The 14,398-nt window shown below is 45.1% G+C and overlaps 1 protein-coding gene across 4 annotated transcripts in view; it reads right to left on the bottom strand.

Moving 5' to 3' along the window:
* Window positions 1-3,177: 3,177 nt before the first annotated feature.
* LDLRAD3 (low density lipoprotein receptor class A domain containing 3) overlaps window positions 3,178-14,398 on the bottom strand; it is a 143,616-nt gene continuing 132,395 nt past the window's right edge. For 2 of the 4 annotated variants that reach the window (XR_013221466.1, XR_013221465.1), the window contains 3 exons: window positions 8,760-9,105; window positions 8,211-8,573; window positions 3,178-4,636 (listed from right to left, as the gene is read on the bottom strand). Coding sequence is in view for 2 of the 4 variants with exons in the window: in XM_077287032.1 (XP_077143147.1) it covers window positions 8,345-8,573; window positions 8,760-9,105 (575 nt within the window). In the remaining 2 variants the exon portion in view is untranslated. Of the gene's footprint in view, window positions 8,574-8,759; window positions 9,106-14,398 lie in introns of all 4 variants that reach the window. The other 2 variants (XM_077287032.1, XM_077287031.1) reach the window with 1 other exon arrangement.

Raw genomic sequence — 14,398 nt, 5'->3', positions numbered from 1 at the left:
GCCACCTCATGCCCTCTCCTGCTCCCACCTTCTAACACTTTCTCTGCTCCTTCTCACTGCTGGTGATATCTCTCCAAATCCTGGTCCTCCTCACATCCCCACAGTCAGTTCTACTCCCATCCACGCTCTATCACAAATTTCCGTAACCTCTCTAACCTTATACCCATTCGCCCGGCCCCCGCTTCCCCAGTCCCACTAACAGTAGCTCTGTGGAACGCTCGCTCTGTCTGCAACAAGCTTTCCTACATCCATGATCTTTTCCTTCCTCACCATCACCGAAACCTGGCTCACCTCTTCTGACACAGCCTCTCCTGCTGCACTCTCGTATGGTGGCTTCCACCTTTCTCACACACCCCGCCCCAGCAGCAAGCATCGCGGAGGAGTTGGTTTTCTACTGTCAGATAACTGTTTCTTCACCCCAATCCCACTGCCACCCTGTTACCCTCCCTTCCTGTGAGGTGCACTCTGTGCGCATCTACTCCCCCTCCAACTGGCTGTCATTTACCGCCCCCCAGGGCCAGCCACCACCTTCTTTGACCACTTCACCACCTGGCTACTTCAGTTCCTTTTGGTCTTCTGCAGCCACTCACAAAGATGGTCACACACTAGACCTCATCTTCTCCCGCCTCTGCTCTCTAACTCACCTCTTCCTGACCACAATCTACTCACATTCTCTTCCATCTCCACTCCTTGTCTACAATCCCCACCCCACAAACTTGCACACCCTCGCAGAAATCTTAAACACCTTGATCTACACTCACTCTCTGAATCCCTCCTCCCTCTCACAGACATACTGTAAGTTCCCTACACAATGCGGATGGCGCTGTCGCTCTATATAACACCACAATAGCTGCAGCTTTGGAATCTCTTGCCCCTCTCACACATACCAAAGCTCGCAAAATCAACAGACAGCCGTAGCACACCAGCCTGACCAAAGAACTGAGGCGAGCTTCCAGGGCTGCTGAGCGGAGATGGAAAAGATCCCACTCCAACGATCACTTCATCGCATTCAAACAGTCCCTCACTACTTTCAAGACCACACTCGCCACAGCAAAACAAACCTACTTCTCATCTCTCATTTCCTCCCTGTCTCACAACCCTAACCAGTTATTTAAAACCTTCAACTCTCTCCTCCCTCCCCACTCATCTCAGCTGAAGACTTTGCCTCATTTTTCAAGCAGAAGATTGAGAACATCAGAGACCATTTTAGTCGACAACCCCCAGAGCCCTTCCTCCCAACTACCCAGCCCTCCACCTCCAAAACCAACTACTCCACCATTACAGAAGATCGACTCTCCACTCTACTCTCAAGATCGCATCTCACCACCTGTGCACTTGACCCGATCCCTTCCCACTTCATCCCAAACCTCGCCACAGTCTTCATCCCAACCCTAACCCATCTCTTCAACCTATCACTAACAACTGGTGTTTTCCCCTCAAGCTTTAAACATGCCTCAAAAAGCCCTCTCTTGACCCATCCTCTGTATCTAGCTATCGCCCTATATCACTTCTCCCCTATGCCTCAAAACTACTGGAACAACACGTCCATCTTGAACTGTCCTCCCATCTATCTTCCTGCTCCCTCTTTGACCGCTTACAATCAGGCTTCCGGTTACACCACTCCACTGAAACTGCCTTAACTAAGGTCACCAATGACCTATTAACCGCCAAGAGCAAGCGACACTACTCTATCCTCCTCCTCCTGGACCTGTCCTCTGCCTTTGACACAGTGGAGCATTCCCTATTACTACAGACCCTCTCATCCCTTGGCATCACAGACTTGGCCCTATTCTGGATCTCGTCATATCTAACTGACCGAACATTCAGCGTCTCCAATTCACACACCACCTCCTCACCTCGCCCCCTGTCGGAGTCCCACAAGGTTCAGTTCTAGGGCCCCTGCTCTTCTCCATTTACACTTTTGGCCTGGGACAGCTCATAGAATCTCACGGTTTTCAGTATCATCTCTATGCTGATGACACACAGATCTACATCTCTGGACCAGATATCACCACCCTACTAACCAGAATCCCTCAATGTCTATCCACTATTTCATCCTTCTTCTCCGCTAGATTTCTAAAACTTAACATGGACAAAACAGAATTCATTGTCTTTCCCCCATCTCACGCGACCCCCCAACGAACCTATCCATTACAGTAAATGGCTGCCCACTCTCCCCAGTCCCACAAGCTCGCTGTTTCGGGGTAATCCTTGACACTAATCTCTCCTTCAAACCGCATATCCAAGCCCTTTCCATTTCCTGTCGCCTTCAACTCAAAAATATTTCACTGATCCATACATTCCTAAACCAAGAATCTGCAAAAAACCCTAGTCCATGCCCTCATCATCTCCCGCCTCGACTACTGTAACCTCCTGCTCTGTGGCCTCCCCTCTAACACTCTCGCACCCCTCCAATCTATTCTAAACTCAGCTGCCCGACTAATCCACCTGTCCCCCCCGCTATTCCCCGCCCTCTCCCCTCTGTCAATCCCTTCACTGGCTCCCCATTACCCAGAGACTCCAGTACAAAAGCCTAACCATGACATACAAGGCCATCCACAACCTGTCTCCTCCATACATCTGTGACCTCGTCTCCCGGTACTTTCCTGCACGCAACCTCCGATACTCACAAGATCTCCTTCTCTACTCCCCTCTTATCTCCTCTTCCCACAATTGCATACAAGATTTCTCTCGCGCATCACCCCTACTCTGGAACTCTCTACCACAACATATCAGACTTTCACCTACCATCGAAACCTTCAAAAAGAACCTGAAGACCTACCTCTTCTGGCAAGCCTACAAGCTGCAGTAACCACCGATCGACCAAACCACTGCACGACCAGCTCTATCCTCACCCATCCCTTGTAGATTGTGAGCCCTCGCGGGCAGGGTCCTCTCTCCTCCTGTACCAGCTGTGACTTGTATTGTTCAAGATTATTGTACTTGTTTTTATTATGTATACCCCTCCTCACATGTAAAGCGCCATGGACTAAATGGTGCTATAATAATAAATAATAATCAGTGACCCCTCCACCCCATTACAAAGTTAAAATTGAGTCCTCATTGCTACCATCCTGAGGCGTAGGAATGCAATTCACATACACTTCTAGATAGATGCCCATAGTAGTTTCTGTAAAATGAAAGAAAGTGGACTCGTGAGAACATGAACCACTTGGATCCAATGCAATTTTTTTTTTTTTAGCATTTGGTTGTCACCCATATTTGCTTAAAAAGCACATCTTATGAAATATCTTCAAGCAAACCGAATATTACACATCAGAGAAGGATATTTAATGCACAACAGTCACATGTAAGCAGCAATTAAATGTTGCTTTGGCTTTGTAGCTACACACAGGGAGTTCTCATCCCCCCATCTTGGATGGTCTCCGTCTTGTAGTGTAAAGTCTATATAGTAAAGTCCCGTTAGAATTGCTGGGAAGAGACTGTCATATCCAGTAGCATCAACATGAGAAGTAATATGAACATAGTAGCAAAAATGAAGGAAAAGAGATACTGCTCAGCTAGAATGTCCTTGGAGATTTTGGTAAATAGCAATGCACCAAGATCACTTGCACAGGTTGGCCAGAGACTTTGGCCGCCAAAGGCGAGCCGTCATAGGTATTCTAAAATGAACAGTGTACATAACACCCCGTCATAGTCTTTAGAAAGTGGAGCCATTACTTGCTCAGGAGGTATGAAATAGATAAATGTAATTTATAATTGGAATTTTTTTTTTAGGGTACAATATGGCTGCCTTTGCCTTAAAAGGGGCACCAAATCTTTCTACAGGTTTTGTGTGATATTACTCCTTTGAAGTGAATTGCTGTAAGAACACACACAACTTGTAGGACAGGAGTGGCGCTGGTTTTTGTGGAGGAAAGTAGCCATGTTTTTCCAATCCCTTCAAACTTAGCTTAGTGTTCCACATCAGCCATTTTAAGGCTGACTATAGTCAGTTCCTCAAGAGGGATGAGCTCCCCATAAATATATAGGCATATTAGCATTCGGCTTCAGAGCCCCGTCAACAATGTCCATTCGAGCAAAAACTGGGTTAGAGAAGGCACGATGGACAAACGAGATAACGAACGGGTAGTCTAATAGAGAGATGTGTCAGTCACTTTCGTAGGGGTCCCAGATGAGACCACCTTTCCCAATGTCCAGTATGGCCCCATATTGCTGCCTACAAATTCCTCCTGTCCGTGGTGCTGGAATGAGGCCTCGCTTGGGTTGTCCCATTGAATTTGATTGTAAATGGTTTGATGTTTTGGAGGAGGAGGATCTACAGTCAGTTCAGACTTGGTTCTTATCAGGTGCTCCAAGACAGTCAGGTTTCATATATCCAATAGAGCTGTCATTACGAGAGGCGTGGCTCCAGGGGGTCACGAGAAGGTACTGATGCTCCGTGCAGTGAGGGTTTCCTTGGTGCGGCTGCCATTATTCCCTACGCTTCGAGGCGCTGACATTTGTATTTGTTCATGCAGCATAATCCTTCTGGAGACGTCATTATTAAATAGTCTGTCTTTCCCCCCTCAGATCTTGGTGATGTTTTTCCTTTTTTCTTTACTCTGAGCTGCTCTAGTTTTCTGCATGTACGATAATTGTGACTACTCAAGTCTCTATCCAAATAATTGCCTATCTACAGATTCAAAAGAAAAGATAAAGAATAATAATAAAAAAAAAAAATTATTCAGGTCGTAGTCGAGAATATCTCACAGAAGAGCAGAAACGAGTCACCACTGTTACAGATGCGATCAAAACAAAGGCGCCAGTGTCATTTGTATAGAGGAAGACATTTTGTACATGGAGCCAAAATTCACCTGAGGTGTAGGAACATCTTGGAGGAGTGGGCCTGGCTCCTATGGCTGTGGATGCTGCTAGAGTCCAGATTCGCCACACCTGCCATTATAATGAAAGGGGCCTGTGCATGATACCTGCGTGGACAGCAGCGGAGTAAGACTAGCTCTATAAATACAAAGACCTATGATGGTGATTTTTGGAAAAAGTTTGCAGACATCTCCCGCTGCGGTAAAGCAGGTCTCTCATACGTGGCATCAGAGATGTCTGTTGGCCACTTAGCTCCCTGGGGGAAAATAGTGGCATTGCATGAAGCAGCTGCCGATTCCCATTGCATTGCACACTGATGGTGCCGGGTGTTTTATCCATCTGCCACAGCTAGCAGGGATGGTGGTAATGTACCCCTTGAAGGCTGTGGTCAGTAGCACCTGTAACAGGTTAGACAAAGAGGCAGGACCCCCTCTACCACCCCATTGTCCTTCCTGCCATGTGATTGCAGGGTGCGGATGGGTAATCATCACGGCAGTACGAGCCTAATGATGTGTTATATTTATGCACCTTTGATCGTTTAAAAAGACAATAGACTGCAGTACAGAACTGTCTTTCTCCAGTTAACAAAATCTTTTTTATATTTCATAAACACATTTGGTATCACCTTGCCAGTTACTGTCCAATTTTCTTAAATTTTGAATTATCTATTTTTGCATTGATGGAGAACACTAAACGAAAAAAGAACTGAAAAAGAGCAATTCTGACATTTTTGTCATCTCGCCTTTCGAGAAAAAAAAGGCAAAGCAATTTAAAAAAAAAATTTGTATATATAGCAAGATGGCAGCAATGAATGCTACAGCTCATCACATATAGAACAAGGAGACCTGACACTATCAGCAGAAAAATAAAGTTCTCAGATTACAAGCCAACGTGAAGAATAGTAAAAAACAAAATCAGACTGACCGAAGTATAAAGCTAACAATTTATAAAATCAAAACCAAAAAAGAATTTGCTGTTCGTAAATTACAAGTCATCTGGCAAAAAAGTAAGCCCTCACATGCCAATGATGATGGAAAAATAAAAGGTATTGTTTTGGTGATGAAAAAATCTAAGAGAAAAAAATTGGAACAGAAAAATGGAGGCAGAATGATCAGGTGTAAAGCACATTGTGCCCTTCCCGACTTTACCTCCATTTACCTGCCGGCAATACCAGTCGGATACCTGGGAGGCTCGGGATTCACCAGTCTAAGATTTGTTTCTAACTGAGTAAAGGGATTGTACTGGTAAACCAAAAAAAAATAACGATGGCCCCGTTCTTCCAGAACCATCACCCCATCTTTTCCTTACGTTGTGTCTAGCTTGCAGCAGAAATCCATGGAAGTAAACAGGCATGGTGCTCTGAAGGAAAGCATCAGTCATGGCTTTATAATACTAAACAATCACCTTAAATTTGGTCTATCCACAAAATGGCTTCCTCTACAGCTTTGAAGACAGGCTTGTTTTGGGGAAGCTTAATTTTTGACACCTTAGGCTTTTCATTCTGTAGCCGAGGGTCGTGGCTTGTGTACCAAGCACACGATCTACACCACAGTCTGGGGTACGTGCCTTATTGCCTTTAGAGCAGTGTTCCCCAACTCCGGTCCTCAAGAGCCACCAACAGGTCATGTTTTGAGGATTTCCTTAGTATTGCACAGGTCATTGAATGCTTGCCTGTGCAGGTGATGCAATTATCACCTGTGCAATACTAAGGAAATCCTGAAAATATGACCTGTTGGAGGCTCTTGAGGACCGGACATGGGGAACACTGCTTTAGAGGATGACTTACAGTTAAGTTCAGAAATACTTGGACGGTGACCAAATCTTTGTGATTTCAGCTCTGCAGGCCACTATTTTTTTTTATTTAAAATGATGCAACCGAGATGGAGACTTTTAGGTTTAATTAAAGGGGTTGAACAAAAATATTCTTTGAAACATTTAAGAATTGCAGCCATTTGTCTACAAAGCCACCTCATTTCAGAGGCTCAAAAGTAATTGGACAAATTAACTTTCTCATAACAAAAATGGTCATTTTTAACACTTTGTAGAGAATCCTTTGCTGCAACGACGACCTGAAGTTTGGAAGCCATGGACGTCACCATCGCTGGTGTCATCCGGTGTGATACTTTGCTGCCTTTACTGCAGGGAGTTTAGTTGTTGCCGGTTTGTGGCTCTTTCTTTTGGCTTCAGTCTGTGAAATGCGACTTGATGGGTCTGAGATCAGGTCATGACTCGGCCATTGCAGAATATTCCACTTCTTTGTTTTCGGTCATTGTCCATCTGTCCTGTGAAGCGCAGAAAGTATCGCCCTATACTTACAGGAGTTATCCGGCTGTTTCTGTCTTCAGTCACGTCATCAATAACCACTAGTGACCCAGTACTATTGGACACCACGTATGCCCGCGCCCTCACACGACTTCCATCTTGTGTTACAGAGAATGTGTTGTGCCGAGGATCATGAGCTGTTCCAAGCCTTTTTCAGTCCTTCTTCTTCCCATCATCCTGATACAGATTGATCTTTGTTTTGCTCTTCTAGAACTGGGCGGCTTCTGTAGATTTATTTTTGGCAAAGTCTAATGTGGTCTATAATTAAGGCTATATAATGGTTTGCATCTTGTGGTGAACCTGTGGCATTTGCTTTCATGAAGTCTTCTCTTATGGTGGACTTGGATACTGAGACATCGACTTCCTGGAGCGTGGTCTTCACTTGGATGTTGTAAAGAGGTTTTTCTTTACCATGGAAAGGATTCTGCGATCACCCACCTCTGTTGTCTTCTGTGGACGTCCAGGCCTTTGAGTTCTCAAGCTCACGTGCGCGCTCTTCTTTTTTTTGTTTGTTTGTTTTTGCAGAACGTACCAAACTGTTGTTTTAGCTGCTCCTAACATGTCTGCTCTCTGATGCATTTCTTTTTTTTTTCCAGCCTAATGACTGTTTATTTATCTTTCACTGAGAGCTCCTTTGATCACATGTTGTGGGTTCACAGCAACAGCTTCCAAATGCCACATCTGGAATCATCTCCAGACCTTTTACCTTCTTAATTTTAGATGTTGGATTAACAAGGGAATAGCCCATGAAGTCCATTATAGGGTTTTTGAGATAACTGTCCTATTACTTTTTGTCCATTTTAAAAAAGAGGCAGCTACATATTAAACAGCTGTAATTCATAAACCCTTACTCCAATTAGAATGTGAATATCCTCAAATTAAAGCGGAGATTCGCACTTTAAGCCCATATTGATTATATAACTGTATTTATAATATGTTTTGCTAAACTGCCAAAACTTGTGTCACTGTCCAAATAGTTCTGGACCCAACTGTAGAAATAAGAAGACTGCAACAATAGTAAAATAATACAAATGGAAGAGAGAGAAACATCTAAAAAAATATACCTCTGCACTCTATAAAAATATAAGGAGCATTTGCTGGTAACAAGATGCCACAAACCAACTCATGAAACTTTTAGTCTCTTTTAGCACCTCCCCCAGTGTCTCATAGAAAGTTTGTTGGGTGGATGTTGTGGCCTTCAAACCTCCAGCACAGTGTTAAGCTGGGAATCACTGGGGGAGGACGCGCTTTCTTGTGCTTCAGAGGGGCTGCCGGAATCCCAAGAGCTGCTGGGGGTGTCCAGGGTATTGCCTGTGCTTGTATCGCTGCCTGTTCTGGAGCGGTAGGGAGGAAGTTCTGTCTGGCTGGAAATTTCGACGTCTGAAGAGTATGGTGGTGGCGGCAAAGAGAACCAGGGTGGACAAGAGCTGTAAGAGGAGGACACATTATACAATGCACAAAAGGGAACTCTCATGTACTTTTGTATATATATCAGTGGTCTCCAACCCATGTCTTTCCCACCTTCTGACTGTCAAAAACAGCTGGAGAGCCAGGGGTTAGATTTGACATTATGGATATATACAGCCAAACAAATATATATCAGAGATACTCACTTGTCGTCCAGCACTGCCTCCGTGTAAGATGGAGGTGACTCGATGTTAACCGGCGGCTGGTAGCCCTCGCTGGACACGTAATGGACCCCACTGTTGACATTGTAGGTGACTCTGCAGTTGTGTGGGTGGTCCAGGACCACCAGTCTGGAGAGCAGCAGTGGGTGTTGCAGCCGATGTACAGGAAGACTCATGAGGTTGGTACGTTTCCTCTGATGGTGCAGGATCAGGGCCAGCAATGCCACCACCATCACAAAGATGACCGAGCTCCCGATGATGGTGTATGTGATACTGGGGTAATAGAGAAGCTGAATCTCCGAGGATACGTACTCCTGCTCGCCTGTGCCCTCTGTGGAGAAAAAAAAAAGGTTCAAATAAGTTGACTGAGTCAATAGCAAGAACATTTTTGTGACTTGATTGGAAGAGATCACTCAAAGTAAGAAAACATGGTCAATGTATCCAGTAGACTCATCAGCGGATTCAAGCTGCCCGAATCATTGGGCAGCATTAATCAGTCAATGGCTCATTATTATTGCAGCCATGTAGGTTTTACTTTGAAATGCTGCAGTGCATCAGAAAAAAAAAAAATACTTTGAAAAGACGGCTGGGGACTAATAATAATAATAATCTTTATTTATATAGCACCAACATATTCCGCAGAGCTTTACAGCTGATCAGTTTCAAACACAGTCATAAGGATTAGTTAAAGGCTGGGCCCAAGTGTCTTCTTCTTCTCCCTTTAAAGGGAACCTGTCACCCCCCCCCCCCAGTCGTTTCAAACTAAAAGAGCCACCTTGTGCAGCAGTAATGCTGCATTCTGACAAGGTGGCTCTTTTAGTTCTGGGTGCTGTAACTAGAGAAATAATCCGTTTTATAATTTGTCCGAAATACCTGGTCTTCAGTCAAGTAGGCCGGCGTTTCCCCCCTGCTGCAGACGCCACACAGCCGTCACTCACATCTTCTTGGGGCCGGGCACCTCCTCCTCACTGCTGTTTTCAAAATAGCCGGCGCCTGCGCTCTTATCCCCTGCCTGGTGCAGGCGCAGTGAACGCTGGCCGTCTTTCCTCATATGCAGCCCAGCTGACTGCGCCTGCCCTGCCTGTGAATCCCAGCCCCGCAATGTGAATAAATCATAAGTTACTGCGGGGCTGGGAATCACAAGCAGGGCGGCCGCACAGGCGCAGTCAGCTGGGCTGCATATGAGGAAAGACGGGCAGCGCTCACTGCGCCTGCACCAGGCAGGGGAAAAGAGCGCAGGCGCCGGCTATTTTGAAAAAAAGCGGTGAGGAGGCGGCGGCGCCCGGCGCCAAGAAGATGTGAGTGACAGCGGTGTGGCATCTGCAGCAGGGGGGAAACGCCGGCCTACTTGACTGAGGACCAGGTATTTCTGACAAATTATAAAACTGATTATTTCTCTAGTTACAGCACCCAGAACTAAAAGAGCCACCTTGTCAGAATGCAGCATTACTGCTGCACAAGGTGGCTCTTTTAGTTTGAAACGACTGGGGGGGGGGGTTGTGACAGGTTCCCTTTAACTGACAGGTTTCTCCCTATGTGTGTTTGTGTGTATAGGGCAGCAGTGGCGAACCTATGGCACACGTGCCAGAGGGTGGTACGTAGAGGAGACCCGGTGGGCACGCGTGCCATCTCCTCAGCACTAGCGCCGCCATTACTCTAATCTCCCTCATCACTAGCGCTGCGGCTACTCTCCTCTGCACAAGCGCCCTCCCATCAGTCTGCGTGCGTGATGAGGAGGGTGAGGGTAGCGGTGCTAGTAATGAGGGGGATGGTGCGTGGGCTGAGGAGAGTGGCGGTGGCGCTAGTGCTGAGGAGATGGAATGTGTGCCCACAGATAGGACTGATATTAAGACGGCAGGTGAGAAGTTTTTTTTTTTTTTTTATGTGGCCATTATACAGTGTGGAGCATCGTATGGGGCTATTATACAGTATGGATCCATTACTGTATGTAAGTTAATACAGGGCCCTGTGATACTGTATGGAGCACTATGTGGGGCCTATTACACTTTATGCAGGACTATGTGGGGCCATTGTACTGTATGGAGGATTTTTAGTGCCCGTTATACTGTATGGAGGGCTGTGTGGGGATTACAGTTGAAGAATCATACTGTGATGGTCACCATTCTTTGTTGGGGGAATTTAGGGAGGGGGTACAGTAAGGTCATCAAACAGTGCATCTGGAAGAATTCACTGTGGGGGTATCATACAGTGTGTGGGAGCACTATTGTTTGTATCAGACTTTCTGTTTTATTCAAGGTTCTCATCTGTTGTCATTACATATTTAAATTAGGCCATATGCTTTTTACCGTTCTTCCATAACATATTATTCCACTATAATTCCAAAAGTTTATCGTTTTATTTAATAAGGAAAAAGTTCCTCAATTGTAGACCCTTTTTTTTTTTTTTAATACAAATATCAAGGTTGACTTTGTCAAAGATTTACTTTGGTCCTATATGTATTTGACATCCCTGGCTTAAAGGGTTATTCTCATCATGATAAAGGGTTATAATTGCAAAGAGGTTGTAAAAACAAACAACTTTGCAATTTTATATTTACCGTAATTAAAAATCCTCTCCATTCTCAAGAGCAGACCTCCACTACATTCAGTGGCTAGTATCTTAGGCTTAGAGTGCAGCGCTTACAAGCTCTTTGCTATAGACTGTATAGCTCGCTAATGTACAAGTTGTTTTTCAAATCTAAAACCTCAGTATTCAGGTAAATTGCTGTGTTGATACTTTGCGATAAACAAGTGGATTTTGGATTGCAGTTTGGGCACTTGGTCTCTAAAAGGTTCGCCATCACTGGTATAGGGGAAAGACCCATTAGTCAAGGGCAGGGAGAAGCCATTGAGAACTTGCCTTTTGGTCTTAGTCAAGACAAAGTTCTCGATTCATCAAGACTGGCGACAGTCACTGGTCTTGATAACTGGGTGTGCTGGAGTCACAGGTGCAGAATTCATTAAAAGGCGCAAGCTTCTCAATAAATCATGTGCGTTTGAAAAGTAGCGCATGTATCTGTGTACCTTGCCAATCAGGGACTTGGGCAAGTCATGCCACAGCTCATCACGGATTAGTCGACATGCGTCGTCACTAGTGATTAGCGAATGTGCTCAGATAATATGTCCGAGTCCCCACGGCTGCATGTTTCACGGCTGTTAGACACCACATGCGGGGGGATTGACGAACGGCCACAAAACATGCAGCGGCAGGGACTTTAACATATTATCCGAGCACACCCAAGATACTCCTATAACACCAGAGCATGCTCGCTCATCACAAGTCGTCACACCACCGTCCCACTGATATTCGTAGAGCTGGGCGAAACTGGGGTGAAAACCTTGAGTTGTGCAAACATTCTGCAACTTTTCACACTCTTTTACAGCTGATTTTTAGAGAAAACGCTTAGGGGAGAAAAAACCCCCAGTAAAGATGACCCCCGATTGATTACAGTATGTTTTGTAAACTGCAGCATTTCAGAGAGTAACGCACACACGGCTGCTTTAGCGCAGATTGTGTCCGATTTAAGCTTCTTGCGGTTCATCCGGCACGAATCTACTTTTGGTTAAAGTGAATTTGACAGATCTAAAGCAGATCATTTTGGTCCCATTTGGCCGGCATATGTCAGCATGTCTTATTTTCTTCCTCTACAGTGAGCTAGGACAAAACAAATATAGTACAGCACAACGTACATTTCTGAACCTTGTCCAATAAACTGTATAATTGCACCATCCGGCGGCCCACCAAGTGCCTACATCTCAGTATTATGTTGCCGCAGGGACTCTGTGCCCTTGGACACAATCAGTGCAGACAGCTTTGCTGTGCACACGAGACCTGTGAGTATTTTACGGATTAATGAGAGTATTGTACCATTCTGAAAACAAAGCGACAGCCCGATCCTTTATATCTGTCCGATGATTCTTCCGCCATGGAAGACATGACAGTTACTTAAAACCCTGCTCTGAAGTTCCCTCTGTAGAGTGCAGCCATCTGCTTGCTGACATTCTGCAGCAATTCTAGATGTCTGATTTGCCATCCCAAATTTGCAAAGCAATAAAACGTAAATGAAACTGAAGATCTTCATTTCCCGATGCGGCAGATCTGATGTTACATGGGTGAGTGGACTGACAGTGCGACATGGCAGACAACAAGATGGAGTACAGGGAAAACTATGAAGCCAGAAAACAAGAAGTCACCGCAGTATTATAGGTTATTAAAGGAACACTCCAAAACTGACACACTTTGCTTAGTGCAGGGCTTACGGGAGCGTAGAATGATAAAGGGGTTGTCAGACGCTGCTTACTCCCAACATCATGAGGTGAGAATCGCTATTCAATGCAACCGGTGACTAGATGAGTATCTGCCAAGGTAATGTCATCTCTGACACATCTGATAGATGCAGAGCAGCACATTGTAGTCCAATCGAACACCACCATTTTAGAAAACTCCACCCCCGAGGAGCTGTCTAGCAGTTATAGGTCTAATTCTTGTTCCACGCTAGTTGTAACCTATACAGTGACACAGAAATGGCATCCTACATTACGCATTTTTTCCCCGATATTGGCAGCTTACCACCTGGATTGTATCCTGCGTATTGACATCTGAGCAGATCTTATATCAAGTGAGAATCATTAAAGCCTTTGCTTTCCCAGTATGTTTAATGATGTGCCAGACAGAGAGGAAAGACAAGAGCAACCAACATCCTGCCAATATATAAAGGCTCTTTCATCATTTTATTTTCAGAAATGGAAAAACAAAAAAATCCTAAATAAGTTCTGACGCTGGAGTGGGAACAACCAAGTGCAAAATCACCCATTTAGGTCTTACAGCTATATTTTATCTAGAGCATTGAATATGGAACTACAAATCCCAGAAGATCGGAGCGCCATAAAGGTGGTGCACCCCAGGCAGTAAAGGGCTGACTGTATGGAGCATCCAGGCCCCTAGAGCTGCCTATGGCAAACACTTTATTTCCTAGAACTTTTCTGTTCAGCAGTCTAGGAAAGGTACAGTAGGTACAAGAAGTCATGGTTAACGCCATATTGGATGTCACCAGGCTTTCCCAAAAATAGTAAATTACAATAACTCCAGAGAAAAACAAAAAACTTCATTGGATTTTACTGATAAAGGCTTTTTAGCAAAAGGATGGTAACGGGCCTGGCCTGATGTCCAAGACCAGTTCCCACCTTACTTGGCGCAGCTCCGAACCAACAGAGGAGAATGACTCTAATATTACAGCTTTGGAATTGAGTAACAACATAGGATCTGCCAAAATCTCGGTGTCTGGGAGGGATAATGGCTTCTGGTGAACGTGTAAACCACCGATATAATGAAGGTGAACAGGCGGACTGCTCCTCCTTGCAGAAACAATGACATCCTCGGCCTGTGAAGCCCAGCGAGAGCTTGGAGCGGCGCTGGTCTCTGGTCCTCCTGCTCCAATAAAAGAGCAGTAAAGAGAATGAACACAATGGCGGAGAGGAGAGATAAAAATCACTGCGTAAAAAGAGATTTCAGGAGAGTCCTGCTGCGGACAGAGATTATATACAAAGAACTGGGCTTAAAGGGAAAGTAACCTTCCTGATTCTCCAGCTCTAAACTTATATTATGGCTTAGATCTGATCAATAAG

Source organism: Ranitomeya variabilis, chromosome 2 (assembly GCF_051348905.1).
Source record: "Ranitomeya variabilis isolate aRanVar5 chromosome 2, aRanVar5.hap1, whole genome shotgun sequence".
Lineage (NCBI taxonomy): Eukaryota > Metazoa > Chordata > Amphibia > Anura > Dendrobatidae > Ranitomeya > Ranitomeya variabilis.
This window is presented reverse-complemented; position numbering and strand designations above follow the sequence as displayed.